Source organism: Cygnus olor, chromosome Z (genome assembly GCF_009769625.2).
Source record: "Cygnus olor isolate bCygOlo1 chromosome Z, bCygOlo1.pri.v2, whole genome shotgun sequence".
Taxonomy (NCBI): Eukaryota; Metazoa; Chordata; class Aves; order Anseriformes; family Anatidae; genus Cygnus; species Cygnus olor.
This window is the reverse complement of record NC_049198.1, coordinates 22,510,598-22,528,882: the sequence shown is the minus strand read 5'-3', so window position 1 is coordinate 22,528,882 and position 18,285 is coordinate 22,510,598. Positions and strand designations below refer to the sequence as shown.

General features: G+C 36.7%; 1 protein-coding gene across 9 annotated transcripts in view; it reads right to left on the bottom strand.

Moving 5' to 3' along the window:
* The window catches only part of ERBIN (erbb2 interacting protein), a 123,162-nt gene that overhangs the window by 51,425 nt on the left and 53,452 nt on the right, over window positions 1-18,285 (bottom strand). For 8 of the 9 annotated variants that reach the window (XM_040540709.1, XM_040540716.1, XM_040540710.1 and 5 more), the window contains 3 exons: window positions 15,634-15,751; window positions 2,186-2,264; window positions 1,304-1,393 (listed from right to left, as the gene is read on the bottom strand). In XM_040540709.1, coding sequence (XP_040396643.1) covers window positions 1,304-1,393; window positions 2,186-2,264; window positions 15,634-15,751 — 287 coding nt within the window. The remainder of the gene's footprint in view (window positions 1-1,303; window positions 1,394-2,185; window positions 2,265-15,633; window positions 15,752-18,285) is intronic. The other variant, XM_040540717.1, reaches the window with a different exon arrangement.

The window sequence follows — 18,285 nt, the reverse complement described above, 5'->3', positions numbered from 1 at the left end:
TGGTGAGGGGTCTGGAGAACAAGTCTTATGAGGAGCGGCTGAGGGAGCTGGGGTTGTTTAGCCTGGAGAAGAGGAGGCTCAGGGGAGACCTCATCGCTCTCTATAGGTACCTTAAAGGAGGCTGTAGCGAGGTGGGGGTTGGTCTATTCTCCCACGTGCCTGGTGACAGGACGAGGGGGAATGGGCTCAAGTTGCGCCAGGGGAGGTTTAGGTTGGATATTAGGAAGAACTTCTTTACTGAAAGGGTTGTTAGGCATTGGAATGGGCTGCCCAGGGAAGCAGTTGAGTCACCGTCCCTGGAGGTCTTTAAAAGACGTTTAGATGTAGTCCTTAGTGATATGGTTTAGTGGAGGTTTTGTTAGTGTTAGGACAGAGGTTGGACTAGATGATCTTGGAGGTCTCTTCCAACCTAGACAATTCTGTGATTCTGTGAAGAATAGGCCACTAATTCGTCACAGATGACTAAAACACTAATGGTCATTAAAGGACTGCACCTGTGCTCATCTGTCACTGCACATCTCCTGATCTGCCAAACTTCTGCAACACTCTATTTGGAGGCTTTTGTGATCTTTTGCAACCTGTGCTGACCTGAACTAGAACTACATAATCCAAGGCAAATACATTCACGCAGCAATATGCCTCGTTAACTAATAGCCATATTTCCTGAAAGAGAGGTTTGCTGGACATGAGATAGGGCAGCAGAGTGACAAAGACAGCATAAGATAAGTGAAGAGTAGAGAAAAAGCAGAAATTGCTGATCGGCATGGTAAGGACAACAGGACAGAAAATTTTCTCATCTAGGAGTCTTCCTTCTAGCAATATTACCCTTTTACTTTTGTTCCCAAGACTCACTCCATTTTGAAGTGGTAGGGGTTTAGTATGTGTCTCACATTTAAGCTATTATATGGAACAATTTTACTTAGTCAGTATACCTGAATAAACCATAAATGTTGATGACACTCAAAAATTATATGCATGAAGAAATCTGTGCAACCAAGAGAGGACATGTAGAATTACAAATTCCATTAATTCCTTAACCTGTAATTATCAGACTTATGTTGTAAAAGAAGCAACTGCATAAACATGTTTATTTCTTTGCTTATCATAAGCATTATTTGTCCTGCCTAAACCCCAAATAAAGCAGTGATAAAGATATTTTTTTCTTTAAATAATATGGTATAAATGAATAGGTAATGCACACTTCCTCCCCTCCTCCAGTTCACACTTGACTTGAGTAGAAGCAGAAACTTCGCTGCATAAATTTAAAGTTAAATGTAGATACTAAGTTTCAAATTCAACTTACCTGCCAAAATTGGCTGGCAAAAACTCAAGAAAAGCATCATTCAGGTACAGCTGTGTTAGGTTTAACAGTTGGGAAAATCCATCTGGAAGCCTACAAAGAAATAAAATACCATAGTGCCTTCAACCATACTCAGGGCATTAAGTTATACTTTCTTAAACAACAGTATAGTACTGAAATCCTACATACCAACAGCATTAATAGGTGGTAAAAGAAATTCTACAAGACTGCACTAGATACCTGTACAACACAAGGTTCGTTTCAAAATTATTTTTAAGTATTGAGGACAATATTTATAGGCAGTAAAAACTGCAAACAGCAAACATAGTCTTCCTAAGTATTTTTGATCTCCTGACAGCTACTGTGGAAGAAGCATTCATTAGAGGCGATAAGATAAATTAAAACACATGCAACACCTTTTTTCCTCCACAGCAGACTTACTTTACATGAAGTTTTTTTTATCTCTGGCAGTGCTACTTTGTCAAGTTAATTTTGTTACTATAGAAGGTGACAAGTAAATCAATTCACACAGGTTGTTTGAAAAACCATGGTAGTGGATTTGGAGTAAAATTAATTAGTTATTAAGAAACAAAACTCTTAACACATTTCTCTACCTTCACGGAGAAGTAATGGACCAAAAAAAAGCTAACAAAGCCACATGGAATAATGCAGGATACCTCACATAGCCTATTAACGTGGGCAAAATATGTGAGTAACACAGCAATACTCTATCTCAGCACAATGAGGTTTTTGAAAATACCTCAGGTACCCTCTGTTCCTTGCATCCAGTTACAAGGGTTGGCTCACAAAAATTTGAATGGAGCATGTTTGAGAGTCAGCATTTTTTGCATAAAATCATAAATATCATAAAAGTTACAAACTTACTTTGAAATTGGATTTACACTTGCTTCAACAACAGTCAAGACTTTGCAGTTTTTTATATTTTCTGGAAACTCCTGTATGCCTGCAAAATACAGTGAGAGGGCGGAGAAATGTTAAATTATTGGACCCCAATACAGGCATAAAAATGATTAACAAAACTGCTACACGTAAAAACCTTAATCTGTTTAGAAACCAGTGGACTGATTCTCTAGTGTTTTGTTTTAGATGAGGTTTTTATAAAAGATATACTCTTCTGCAAAATCAATTCCATTACTATTCTATTCCTAGAGCGTTTCATACAGCAACTTAGCAGCCAGTTCACGAAACAACATGAAAGTCCACTAACAATTCTAACTGATCATTACCAAATATTAGAGAAATTGTACTTTGTAATGTGCCTGAGATCAGGCCCCCAGTCACAAATTTATTTATTTATTTACTGAGGCATTCATAAACATGGTAGAACAAAGTTTCCAACAGAACTTGCTGGTTAAATGCATGGCTTGTACATACAGCTTAAGTGGCAAGGCTTAAAACGTTAAAGTACAGTATTCATGGTTCAAAACAGATCTCCCAGGATAGCTTCAAAATATTTGCAAAGAAGGAAAAAATGCTGCAGATATATTTATATGAAAATTAAGATAATAAGGAATCTCCTTTTTTCCAAGATTACCTCCAGAGATGCCAGAGAATGAAATTGCGACCAAAATATATGCCAAAATTTGTATTTGTCAGAAGCTGACAAAACGCGTCTTGAAAACAGAAAATATGCATACAACATGTCAGTAAGAAATCAGTACTGAATGTTTCTGCTACCCAAGCCTTTCACCTCAATCATCACTATACCATAAAAACAAACAAACAAACAAAATCTACTATAGTATCACAACTGCGTTTACTTTCACAATGTATTCCTAACAAAAGAGCTGTACAAGTACCGGTCTTATTTTAAAGAAACTTTGTTATTTTAAGTTTAGATGAAAAAAATAATATAAATAATTTTAAATAAACAGTAAGCTTTTAAATAAACTCGTATGCAAAATAAACATTCACATTGCAATTTTCCAACTTGGATTAAGAACACACTATTTTTTCAGGAAAAATCCATATGCTACTAGAATAAAGTCAGCATCAATCACCTGTTATTTCAGATAACACATATTAGCTATTCGTCCTTTAAATGTTTGTAACTGTGTGTGCTTCTAGAATGCTTCATCATGTGCTTGGAGAGGGCAGTGAATCTAAAGAACAAGACCCCTAAAAGGGAACTGTACTCTGTGGTTGCTCTCTATGCCACTATGCCTCCTTTTCCATAAATTCAATTTAAGCAGAAAGTCTAGTGCTGCCGAAGCAGATTTTTAGGTCTTTCTTGACAGGAACCTGTTTGTCATACCAGTGGCTTAAATTTACTTTTGACTTATACCAGGTGTTGTACTCTGATATTGAGTGGGGGAAGGCAAGAAAAAGCACACCAAACCACACATTTAATCCAGGTGTTTAAAAACTTCTTTCAGTATCACAGACCCTTCTGAGAAACAGGTTATTCAGCTTAATGTTAAAAAACAGAAGTGGAGGTGGCCAGGAGGAATTGAACCATAAACTGAAATATATAGCAAGATTTCTGACACTTCTGGTTTACTACTCTGTGTGCACACATATGTATACATGTATACTTGAAAACAAATACAAATACATAGCTTTAGCCATGTGAATTTTGGTGGAGCTGAGAATGGGGTCAACACAGCAGAAGACAACGGCTACTGACTGAATTCACTTATCACTCTTCAAAACCAAAACTAAATACTTGTAACGTAATGAAGCTCGATTTCTGGAACACAAGGATGTTTTCAGGACCAAAGGTAGTTTTAAAGAAAGATTAGAAAAGAACCATGGAATGACCAGAGATGTATTTTACCTACAGGTGTCATATAATCTTTGTATTGTAAGAATAACTTTTCCAAGGAATTTAAGAACTTATGATCTTAATTCTCATTGTATCTAGAAGCCTTTTTGACCAGACAAGTACATCCAAACATACAGATGTAAAGCATCTAACCTGACACGCAATCCTGAACCATTGCAGATGCACAAAAATCTAGCACGAGGCCTGCCTAGATAAAGTTAAGGATTATTTATATAAAGTCGTCTTCTATCATCCAAAAGGCACATCAAGACCATTTGTTTGCTGATGATACAACATTGTCTTTTTAAAATGAATCATGTCTACAATAATCAACAGTAATCAACACCATGTTTCAGACCACTCTATGCCATTAGTTTTGTTGTTTGAATCACAGAGATTCTCTAAGTTCAGTTATTCTGAAAGTTGGGCACACTACTGGCTTTGGCTTGGTCCTTAGATGAAAGATCGCTCTCATCCAACAGGTTAAAATTCACATTAATATTAATGTTTCCACTGCCTATGTCAAGAACTTACTGAAGCACAGAAGTCTCAGGTCTCTGATAATTGCCTAGAAAACAAACCACAGCACGTCTTCTAGAGAGGACAAAGTCATTGTAAATTTACTGTCAAAAGAACAGCCAAATAAAATATTAGCTATCCAAATACAGACATGTCATATCAGTATGCTTTTGTACATGAGAGGACTCTACAGTTGTCTCGATTGACTATGCCTTAGGCAAGAGGCAACAACAGTTTTAACAACAAATTAACAACAAAAACTAAACTGATATGAGAAAGCTAACAATGAGGCAGTCCATGAATTTACTTATTTTTAGAGCCAGGATTGGTATGGTCTTTACCAAACTCACTCAGCACTTCAGTATGGATGAATAGCAGCAGCCATTATATATATTTCATACTGTGAATAATGTATGAATATATATATATATATAAAGTATGAAAATATATGTAATGTTTTCAGTACTGATACAGAAGATATGAAAAAATTCAGAGACTGCTCCTCTATATCGAGTGACAGAAAGTAACGTTTACTACCTATACAAGCTTCAGACACTCATTTTTCCTCAGCTACATCCCTACTGCACACTTAAAATATGCAGTTACTGTTGGATTAATAATAATCAATTTGATAGCTACTCCCACCCTCCATGAGGATCTGATCAACGAGCACAGCAAATTAAGATCCACATTCCGTTCTAAATCTCACTTTCCTTTAGGGTTTTTTATGGCTTCCTCTATATACTGATTCTGAAGGTTACAGAAGAGGAAGATAAAGCAGATTACTTGGGAGTTATCTAGCCTCTTGCAGCCTTACCCCACTTTCCTTCAGAAGCATCATGTGGTTAGGTTCTTTAACCTGCTATTTCCTATTCTATGTGATAAAACCATCACCCCCATCCCATTTTTGTGCTGTAGTTGATTCACAGATCATGCTTACTGTTTTACAAAAAAAAAACACAAACTATCACACTTGTGGACTTTGACCATTTGCAGAGCACAGCAAGAGAAAAGACATTAGCTGGTAATCTTTAATTCTAACCACTAGATCCACAAACTGAATTGAGAGCAAAGTTCTTTTTGCAATGCAGTTTCTCACAGAAGTAATATTTATGTAATAGAAGTTATTATTTATTTGTCCGTTTCTTCTACCCCGCTTTCCTAAATTTCAGGCATTTTTAAATTCACTGGCCAATTTCTACCACAAACATGACTTTTTTTTTTTAAGGGGGGGGGGGGGCTGGAAGATTGACAAGGAAAATTTGACAGTTGAGTAAGGAAGAGAATCTAAAATTATTGTCTGGACTGAGCCAAAAGCAGAAAGTATTCATCACTCAGAACTCTATGTGGCAAAAATTCACCAGCTAGCCAGCACAACCTACAGAGTGGTGATTAATCAGGGTCACCAAAACAGCTGCAGCACATGCCCAAATGGGATACCAGAAAGGTCACGCAAGCATTGAAGGTCAACAGGCAGAAGTATGTAGGTAATCAACCTCAGTTCTGGATCACATAGCACAGCTGAAATAAGGAATTTCGCCTGATCTCTACCTCCCCAGAGAGCAATGATTATTTTGGCACAGCTCAATAGAGCAAATGTGCACAAATCTCCCTCTCTTTGTTTAGGCTGGATTAAGGCAATTGTAAGTATAATTGGGGTCTCGCTCGCCACCTGGAGTTACACTGATCTCCTCCCCAACAGAGCACAATCCTTTCTTATCACCAGGGCCAGCATTACTTACAGAGCAGAAGAGAAAACTGGAACCATCCTTTGCCTCCACTCAAAAGATTTTTCACTCAGAAATATTGGCATTTCTAGTTTTACAGAAAATTGTGCAAGTCAAATCCACTGCTGGCAGAAGCCTTCACTGCAATGGGGTCCAGAGCTGATATCCTAGCATGCTGTTGTTTCAGCCCTGCTGCAGATGGGGGTTTGCTCTGCTGTTCATACTCTAAACATGTGGTCATATTTTTCTTTGCAACTACTAAAACCACTATTCCCAAACTTCTGCTACTCAAACTATTACTGCTAGAGACAACAGTGGCACTGCCTCTAAATCAAGTTCCACCTCTTCTCATGTAGGAGGATTTTAAGCATAGAGTTGCCAAAAAAATATATTGTTTCAATTCCTTAAAAGCACAAAGAAAGAGAATCACTAACAAACATAAGACCTGTACAAGCCATATAGGTGATGCCCCCAAAGGAAAGAGTTTACAGCTGAATATCTCAGCTTGTGTGAAACACGAGAAAATATTTTATTATTTTTTTTTTCCTCTCCAGAGAGCACCACACCAAAAGGACCTTTTGCTGCACAACAAGTGGAACTACAGCCCTCTGTGCATCCTTCCCATTCTGCATCCTTACAAGTGTAGAGGGCACAGAGGCAAACATACAGGCTCAGTTTGCATGGATAGGAAAGCAACTTCAACTATGTACATTGCTCCCTGAGATAATCTATTCATTCTGGTCTCAAGTTTTGGACAAGCAGCAATTAGGACCTGCCTGAAAGCAGCTCCACCATAAAAAGAACAACTTTTGTTTGCTCTTCCACTCAGTCCTCTGCTTCAGCTGTCTTACCAGCTGAACATGGAAATCAAAATATTTTCAGAGCTCAGGAATACATGCCACAACTGCCCCAAAGAGTACAGAAAAATGTTTGTATATGCTGAGTTTAAATGGAAAACTTAAAATAGTTTCAGTCACAGGCTGTATTCATATATTTATAAAATATGCCTAAATTCAGGATTTCTTCATACCTTTGATACTGAAAACAGATTTTTCATTATTCGCAACGTAAGCAGCCTTTAAGACAAATCAATTTGCTGCACACTGCTGACTCAGCCATTGTTGCTTTCATCTTTCCAAAACTCTTACAGAATCTCCTGACCCAGCGGGTTTCAGATCACCCAGGAGCTCGGGTTTCCATGAGATGCCTGATCAGGCAAGAGAGCAGCTGTAACACCTTCCTGCTCAGAGCTGGAGTCGCAACTCTGCACAATGTTGGCCTCTGTGCACAAGGTGGTACTCAGTACACCAGTATTCTCCAAGCAGCTTAGGAACCTCCGGCTTATTTAGTGAAAGCCTATCCTAAATCCATCATTTCAAGACTAAGGAGCAACTATTGCAAATATATTTTCATCTAGTTTTCATCTCAAAGCTTTTGAAACCTGCTACATGTTGATTTTAAGTTGCTTTCCTTGCCCTCTCATAACAAAGACTTTGACAATTGCTGTAGCAGTAAACCTCCTAAAATTCCTTGCAAGGTGGTTCTTCTCATACATAAGCATTACAGAATTCATGGCTTTCTGCCTACCTCTTGCTAAAGGCAAAAATATGTAATCTTTGAGATCTCTGGAAGAGCTACCTTTCTCAAGAAGTACAACTCAAAATATAAAACTGTCAAAAATGTAACATCATTACTAGAGTTTCTGTAGATTTAATAAAACTCAGATTTTAATACATTTGCATAGACTTTCTTTACTCTCTCCATTTTGTTTAAATAGAAAAGCTCCCTTACTAGAAAAACATTTGTTCTTATCAAGGAAATCTCTTATCTAAAAATCTTACAAATATATATATATATTTATTTATTTATTTTACAAAATTCTGAAAACATTCTCCACTGGATTTCCTTATTTTTGGTTGAAGCAACTTGCTAGACGAGTATCTACTTGCAACTTAGCAAGCAGGTTCACCTCTCCATCTTCACTTTACAAAGTGCTTTCCTCCAATTCTACACTGTGAAGTTTACTTTAATTATGGTCATCTGCAGGTTTGTAAGCTCCAACTACACTGGCCTGCTTTCTTACATTTAAAAATGGAAAACGGAAGCTGAATCTTCAGTTGGAGGGCTGTTTGGAGGATTTTTGGAAGGGAAACAAAATATTTGTACAGTTCCTGTAATGATTAGTGCAAAAAATGTCAGTCGAACTAAAAATCTGAGAGGAGCAAGTTAAACAGTGCTTTCACTTAAAAAAAAAAAAAAAAGGGAAATACTTCCATAGGGAGACTAAGCTTTTCTAATGATTTTTAAAGAAAAATGTACTCATTAGTTGTGATAACTCTTACAACATAATTAGATTCAGAATAAAATACAGTAACAGCAATATATTCAGTGCTTCTTTTTTAATGAAGTGGGTACTTAACTACACACATTTATGTAGCAATAAAATACGTTTATTCACAATTAAGACAAATGGTTCTTTTACAGAGTAAGTGTCCACATGTGGAAAAAACAGCAGTATTGAAATGTAAACTTTTTATAGTATTTACCATCTTTTTTTAAAAAAACTAACCTTCTATGCTCATGTGCATGCCATACTTAGAGTTGTCTCTCCTTTTCATCTGCATGCTGCTTTGATCCAATTAGAAGGTTAAGGCAGGTTTAGCATTTCTAAAGTTCATTTTTTGAAAGCACTTTCAAAATTGCAAATTTTATTTTTTTATCTGAAAGCTGAAAATCAAATTCTTAAGAGTTCAGATAAGAATGAATCCTATTTTATGCCTCTTGATACTTTTAAGTGAAAGACATCTCATCACTTTCTTCAACAGTAACTTGCCTGATAACTTGTTAAACCTGATGCACAGAGGAGAATGCAAGATAACAGTCTCAGCAGTTTAATTTTTATTTTTTGAATTCCTTGTACTCACATGTGCTGGCACAGCTAGGAAAGTTAACCAAGTCACCAGGAGTCCTCTAAGTATTTATCCTCTGATCATTGGGAAGAGGTTAAATTTTTAGGGTAAGATACCTCCAGGTCTGCTCAAGCTATGTTCCTTAATCAATGTAAAAGAGTTTGAGGAGTACGACAGATTGGTAAACGTTTTTTTCTCTGGGAGGGATAAAAAAAAAGGAAAACCAAGAGTGCTGCTTCCTGAAGACAGGACTGACACACTAATTTTCATAAACCTACATGTGCCAAGGCACGGAAAAATTGCCAGATGTGGAATACTAGGAAGGCTGTAAACAGCAGGTTTGTTCATAATGCTGTCTTGGAAGGTTACCAAAACTCATGTGGTTCTGAAATATCTCCATAGCAGGAGTCCCCAGAGTAACCTGAAAACAAAAGGTAGCACAGAAAGATGCTTTTTGCTTTTTCCCTTTTTCCCTTACCACCCAGGGCTGCAAATTCAATGCTGTCTGTCCAGTCACTTTTGGCTGATACACTATGACTATCGAAGTGCATCACTTTACAAAAATAAGCCTTTACATGCAATACACATTCGGGGGAAAATAAATAAATTTAAAAAATTACTTCTACATTGTTTTTTCTGTGTTATGAAAATGTCTTTGAACCAGGAAGAAATTTGTATAAAACTTATTTCAGAATTTTAACTACATACACTCAGGTTCCACATTCAAGACCTTTTTTATGCTTTAACTGCATTGAAATTTCATTTTGTTCACTTCCTCTCCTATACACGGAGATAGTTTTATTCTGCAAAGATGGATCCTATTTAATATCTTTCATATGACAGAAAATATATTTGAGAAAAAACCCTAAACACTTGTCTAAAGAACTTTACATAGAATAGCTACATTTAGGATAAATTTAATACATATAATGATGTATTATAACAAAGCTACAGACTCAGTAATCAGAAGCAGATCAATTATATTTTTATTTCACTACCATGGATGATATAAAACTAAGTCCTCCCTTTATCCCCCTCCTTCATATATGGAGAAAAATAGCAAATCTATAGCAAATTATTTTTGTACTCAGGATCTTCCCCTCTTACTTCTCCCTGTGGAAAGTAAAACTTGGATCGATTTCCCTATTAACTATGAATAATCCTCAATTCATTGACAAACCATACCCCTAAATCCACCACAGATGGGCAACATAAGAACTAGACATTCTCCTAAATTCTCGTTTTCCAACTCCCTGACTTCTGGCACACAGTATACTAAAGCTAGTTTGCCAAATCAGCAGATGTTTTTTAAAACACTGAAGAAAACATATTTGATCTAGATTTGCATCTGTTAACAAAAACCTTTAAAAGGACTTAAAATAGTACTATTGGCAGTTAGGTTTGTGTTGTTTTTTTTTCCAGTTTGTGTATTTTTCCATGAAAATCCCCTACAATACAGACTGACATGGTAACATGTTTAAATTTGCCTTAACACTGCAGTGAAAGAGAACCACTCCATAATATACAAGAGACTACTGAAGAGATCTGAATTTCCAAACCACCATGTTTCTTTTGGCCTTATTAGGTATTTTTTGATCTTGTTATTTAATCCTCTAAAGGGCCTAATAACACACAAACTAAAAATTCAATGTTTTCCTCTCACCACCTGTGCGGAGGAAAAAAACAGACCGTCTCAAGACTTCCCACTCAACTAGCTCCACAGGCACAAAGGGTTTCAAAGCACATTTTCAGGTTTCCAGGGAAGACTAATTTCCCTGGCAGTCATCTCATCGTGTGCCTTAGTCTTTCATATCACTTGCTTCTAGTAACCTGTAAAGTTAACTCCTCCATCCATTTTTATGTAACATCATCATACATTGTACATGAATGCATTCCCCTTCTTTAAAGAAGAGAAATATTTTCATGAGAATTCTTCATATTGTCCAAGAGGACTTGTCTGCATTCGAGAGCCACAAGAAAATGACTGTTCTCTTTAAAAAAAAAAAAAAAAAAAAGATTCAAGAGGTTAAGAACCCCTGAAAGTGGCAAATTTAGAGTTTGATTTTTACTGTTTTATTTATTTATTTTTATTTTCCTGTACAACTGCTGATACATGAACAACAGCCACAGATTAAAAAATTTGAATTTTTCCTTAGTTTCGTAAAGAAAACACTCTTTTCTACTTTTGCCTTAAACTCTGTATGCTGCAATTTCTTTTTACAACATAACCTGCTAGGATTGGGTGAAAGACATCTCTTCATGCTTTATCCAATCCAGGATGCAATTTTTCTGGTATAGGAACACAGTTCGTTTATTTAAATACCTTTTATTCAAGTATCATTTTATCTTCACAAATAGGATGCCATCAAGCTTCCACGTAAAAGCTCTAAAGTTGAAGTATACCTGGAAACAAGTAATGGGTCCTTTGATATTGAGGGCTTACAATAGCCTTGGGAATCAGATTAAATTGCCATAAAAATACAACGGAAGTCCTCACTACTTAAAAAATAATAATAAAAAAAAGAATTTATTGCCTCTTTCCAAGACTAAAGGCAGAGTTAAAAATTAACTCTTACTGCACACATAGCAGCAGATTGATATTTTAGATTACATCTATACCATGGACTCTTCAGCAGCCATGAATATATTGCAAACCAAACAGTTGTACAAAGACGTGTGTGCTCAAGGACACACAGCTGCTACCAGCTTGTTCTCTGTAACTGAGCATACACCTCAAAACGCACATCAAGGACTAGATAAATTGACAGAGAAGTAGTCAAATGAAGACTACTGGATAAAAGTTGCACCCTGTCTGGTTCACTAACAAAAGGTGCTGGATGCTGGGAACATACAGGGGAAATGTGCATGTCTCCCGGCTTTCTGCACTTCACTAAACCTTCTCTAGGCTTCTGTTTAGCCACTGTTATAGACAGGACACTAGATGAAGTCAACCTTTGTTCTGATTAAATATAGCTGTTTTTAAATACCCTCATCCACACATCTGCCATGCTTCTGTCTTATAGTTTTATATAGTGTATATAAGAAATTAGACGTTTAAATATGAAAGCAAGGCAAGACATTTTTATGAGCTATTGAAACATCATCAATACTGCATTCTTAGACTATTTTGTATAGCATTTATAGCAAAAATTTCTGCTATTTTGATTTTCACCTATATGTCAAAACAAATATGCACACACAAATAAATACATATGTATGTTGTTCTGCTTAGAAACCTGGATGATAAGTCTCCTGTGCTACAGCCCTCCCTCTGCCCTAAATAAGCTGGCTGAAGAGCCAGACACTGCAATTTATGAAGTAGCCTGACTGCATTTCAAAATTGGAGCTTTTAAAAACATCTTTATTTGCCACAACAACAGCAATCTCACAAAAAAAAAAATTATTCTAGAGTTTGGCGCCTCTCACCATCCTTCACAAAAACTGGTCATTCATTCCCAGTAATTTTTTTGATAAATCAAGAAAAAGCATCTCCTGTGCTTCCCACAAAACCCACCATTTCCAGACTATATTCTTTCAGTATCTCACAAAGAAAAGTCCTGGAAAAGTCCTAGCTGATTCACCAGAGGGCCACGCTGCCATCCAGAAGGACTCTGACAGACTGAAAAGGAGAGCTGACAAAAATCTCATGAAAATCAACGAGGAGAAGTGCAGAGTCCTGCACCTGGGGAGGAACAACCCCCGGCACCAGGACAGGCTGGAGGCCACCCAGCTGGGAAGCAGCTCTGCAGGAAGGGACCTGGGGGTCCTGGTGGGCACCAAGCTGAACATAAGCCAGCAAGGTGCCCCTGCAGCTAAGAAGGCTGATGGCATTCTTGGCTGCATTAGGCAAAGCATCACCAGCAGGTCAGGAGAGGTGATCCTGTCCCGCTACTCAGCGCTGGTGACACCGCAGCACCTGGAGTGCTGTGTCCGGCTCTGGGTTCCCAGTACAAGACAGACCTGGACATACTGGAAACAGTCCAGCAGAGGGCTACAAAGTTGTCCAAGGGACTGGAACATCCCTCCTGTGGGGAGAGGCTGAGAGCTGCGACTGTTCAGCCTGGAGCAGGGGAAGCTCAGGGGGATCTTGTCAATGTGTATAAATACCAGAAGGGAGGGTGCAAAGAGGACTGAGCCAAGCTCTTTCCAGTGGTGCCCAGTGCCAGGACAGACGGCAATGGGCACAAAACAGAACACTGGAGGTTCCAGCTAAACATCCGGCAGCACGTCTTCTACGTCATCACAGCATCTTTGCTGTGCAGGTGATGGAGCACTGGCACTGGTTGCCCAGAGAGGCTGTGCAACCTCCAGCTTTGGAGGTCTTCGAAAGTCACCTGGACATGGTCTTGGCCACATTGCTCTGGGTATCCCTGCTGAGCAGAGGTTGGACCAAAAGGCCTCCAGAGGGCCCTTCCAGCCATTTTGGGATTCTGAAGTCTAGCAAAAACTTATATATTTTTTTCTACTATGAATGAACATCAGAGCCATCATGGACTATGGGGAAATTGAGCTGTAAAGTCTTACCAAATTAAATAAAAGAAAATAGGTTTGCAGCTGTTTAGAGAAACAAGTTAAATGCTTGCAACAGTGGACCAGGAAAGAGAAGGAAAAGGCACTTAAGTCTACAAACTGAGACATCAAATAATATCGCATTTATTAGAAACAATAATAAACAACCTGTTAGTACTTCAGCCAACAGGGACCCTGATTTGTTTTCTTGGAATTTTAAAGAGCTTTCAGGAATGGTGTTAGACGACACATCCCAAGTGAAGAAACATGTGACCTGAAGACTATTTTTGATGTGCAACACTGAGCAGACAAGCTATCTGAACTGATAAGATTGAGAACAGGCTCATGATAATTGTTTAAGTTAGTATGCTATTGTTTCTCTAAAAGGTGTTAAAAACAACTGCAGAAAAAAAAAAACACACCCAAAACACAGAGCTTCACAGTTTATAGGGATGACATATCTTTCAGCCACTGCCTCTTTAAATTCTTTATATGCCTCAGAGTAACTAGTGTTCTTTCAGCAGCTCTTTGAATACTTAGCTAAAGGTTACACCGCTTTGGATGGACAGCTAACTCTCTAGATGGTAAGTGACCAGCTGCCTATTTATGCACATAAACTAAGGAATTTGCCAACCCTAGAGCTCAAAAACCCTTTTACTGCTTTCAAATCTTATTCATCAAGAACTTGTACTGGAAACAGTTAATCCTTTTAACACCCAGAAAACGACAAAAGGATGATTCTTTCTTAGTTGTTTGTCATTATTAAAGTTTAAGAACTGTGTTCTTTAAGAAAGGCTATTAATCCACTTGTACCAGGAACAGAGCAGTAACAATCAGGTCAATTTATTACACTAAATGCTGCGTTCATTATGCAGAAATAATGAAGTAACAGTATAAGTAGAGACTGGGCTACAATGGATAATAAAGGAGAATGCCAACACCTCAACAATGGGAATACTTTCACAATAAAGCAGAACTTACTCAATTTTGTAGTTGTAATTAGCTAGCTGTCCAAATAAAACAATGAATTTGATATGATAAAATCTTAGGTAATTCATGTAAAATTTATGTCATTCTTATTTCCAAATATAATTTCAAGGAAAGGTCTTCTAATTTCAGTTTGAATTACCAAGGCAAGATTATCACATTCTCACTAATTAGCATGATTGAGCTTTTTTTTTTTTTTTTTTTTTAAAATAAACCACACAAGCCTGATAACACAATACAAATTATTTCAGCTTCCTCACATTTGAGCAGATATGCCAACTTGCCAAAACAGTACCATCAAAAAACCCAACCATATATACGATACGTGGCTGACATTTCATAATTTACAAAAGGCTCTGACTCACACAGAATGAAAGGCAGTCGCATAAACTAGTCATTGTCCATATTCACTTTTTATCCCCATGCAACAGAGGTTACCATCCCCAGATCAGGATAGCAAAGCAGCTGAGTCCTACTACAATTTTCAGACAGATCATTAAAATAAACTATAAGCAATCACCAAAAAAAAAAAGAAAAAAGAATCCAGTAAAATTTTAAAAGTTGTGACCTCTCTTTAGTATAGTGAAGAATGAGAAAAGCCACTAAAAGTAATAACTTTGAAGAATGGCATTTTTGAGAGAATACAGAAACATTTTACACTATCATTTTTCAGTAATGAATCTTAAAATTATAAACCAATCCATTTGACAGATGTAATTAAAAACAAAAAACACAGACCGTTAAAGAGTATCTTCTATGTTTAGCAGTGATTTAAGGTCATAATTTAAGATGTATTAGATGTACAGCTTCTGAAAATTATACTTATATTGGTATCTTTGTACAGTCAATGGTGATTTGCCTTTTAGCTACCCCAATATAATAAGTGAAGTAACTTACCATTCTTGCTGACATCCAGTTCCCTGAGATTAATGAGATTTGCAATGGATGCTGGCAATGCGGTTAGATCATTGTCTGGCAAACTCAACTTGTGCAGCGACTGACAGTTAAAAAGTTGCTATTGAAACAAAGAAAAAAGTGAAGAGCAACTTTCTCTTAGTTTCTTCTATATAGCTTTTGTTTTTAATCCCTTTAAACTTCTGACCTCACAGCTTGAAGGCCAGACAATTTAGAGTCTTTGACTACAGGCACTTTAACTATTTTTTCCCCAAACCTGACCAAGTTTACAATGTACTTTTTCTGCTTTCCTAAGCAAACAGCCACAGCAAGCTGACAGCTGTGCTTAATACTTCCTACAAATTCCTTCCAGTGTCTCAAATTGTGACCTTACAAACAGTCCTGAAAACTTCACAAAAACATTTTCTATAATAAGCGTGTCATGTGGTACCCCAGAGTTTCTTCAAAACAAACAAATAGAAAATGAACAAATCCATTTTTAAAAGTCAAATAGTTCTGGAACACAGCATTTGTGTAGGCATTGATGTTCTCTAAAATAACTACATTTTAAAACTCACTGTAAGGTAAAAAGGATTATTTCCCTTCCATACTTCCTAGCTCAAGTACTCCAAAAGCCAACAAAATAATGAGAACTAATGAAAGTCTGATATAAGGAAAATCTGTATAATAACTTCTGTATCTAGTAATTGTAATTAGCATCAAATATTAGCTCAGAGCCAGATCCCTTCCTATATGAAAGGTGCCTTCACATTCTTATCCAGAAGCTTTACAACTTGACAAAATATGACAACAGTAGTGGCACAGAAGAGAAAAACTTAAAACTCATCCCTAAAAACAGTAATCTGGACCCCTGGAATCATAATTTTTCCTAATTAGTCAGGTGAAAAGGAACTGCAAGATCCCTAAGGGAAGAAAATAAAAAGAGTGGGAGAGTTCTGCAGAATAACTTTGCAGCTGTTTCTTCTGTTTTTGTATTTTAATGTTTGCAGATTCAGTAATTAAGTAGATCACCATCACCGGTAGTAAGCACCAGAAATCATATTATTAGAGTGTGTTTTACTACAGAACTCCAGCTTCTTCCAGCAAAGCGAGTGGGAAAACTAAAACTGCTACAGTTTGAGCTTTTCAGCTCAAATGTACGCCGTCTTACTTGGAATAGACAGTGCACCTTTTCAGACATGACTTGGCCACACACAGCGAAAGCATTCCAAATACCCAGTTACTTTTGAAACTGATACTAAATACCAGTATTTCAGGTAAAGCCAAATCCTTCTCTACCACCTTTCTCAGAGTACTTTGCTCATACTGTATCTTCAGCTCAATTAGGTCAACTTAATTGAGAAGCCCCACTGCAAGAACCAATTTTTAAAGTATACTGGAAAGTATACTACTGGATTGAGGATGATTTAAAAAAAAATATCAACAAAACAAAAATGACTGACAGATCATTTTGGGTATCAGGTTGACAACAGAGACCAAAAACAGTTCTGCCATAATATACAAAGGGCAGCAAACTGCAAAACTGGAATAAGAACACAGCACCAGGGACAAACGGAAAGGGAAGAGTGTGAATTTCTTAACCAGGCTTCAGAAAGCTAGAGACAGCCTAACACGTACTTCACCCTTCTTCTGAGAGGATGGCTTAATTAGAAGCCTGTTTCAGAATTGAAACACTAAATAAACTTAGGTTAGGGAAAAGGTATACAAAGCTTGAAACTCTGACTCCAAATCTGCTAGGATTGTTTCAAACTTTACAGGCCTTCTCTTACCAATCCCCTATGGATAGTTTTAAGATAACAATTTCTATAAAATAATTAAATGAAATTTTAATGTCTTTACTACTCCCTAATTTCTTGACTTGTTTCTTTTACAGTATTTGAATTTGCATTTTCTTTTGAAAATTGGAAAGGTAGCAAAACAAAAAAAGCAACTAAAATGACATAAAAGCTGAAAAGAATGCTTATCAAAATTGAGACTACAAAAATAGCCAAAATTATGACTCTTCTGGTCTAAAACTCCAACATGAATTCCTTTTATCACTACAGTACAGTCCCTCTTCTTCTTTTAAGACTACAAAAAGAATATTTATTTATTATAAAGAATTATCAGTTTGGGAAGATCTTTCCTTAATTGAAATCTTAAGATTTCAAAAATAAATCAGAAATTTAATGCAGGAAGATCTCAGAAGACTTTTTTTTTTTCCATTAAGGAAGGTATTTTATTCTGTTTTTCTAACCATTCACTTTTACTCTTTTAATAAAGAAAAATAAGAGACAAGATTGAAGTTCTAAAATCAACTGAAAAAGTCTAAAGGCTGATAAAAGGTCCTTAAAAGCAAATTTAAAATCTACTGCGCCTAAGTCTAGAATAAAGGAACACCTTTATTAGAACAAAACAGTAGAAGCTCCAAACTAAGTTAGCTTCACTGGAATCCAGGGCTTTTGATGAATAGAAAACTTACTATCCTGAAACTGCTTTATTCCTTATTAATTTCATCTATCTTTCACAAAATCCAAATCAGCGAAGCCTCATGTGGTTTTGACAAACATTCAAAAAACTTCATAGAGCATTCCACAATCATCCTGTGTAACAGCGAAGATTTGCACACAATTGGGACAGAACAATTTTAAATAT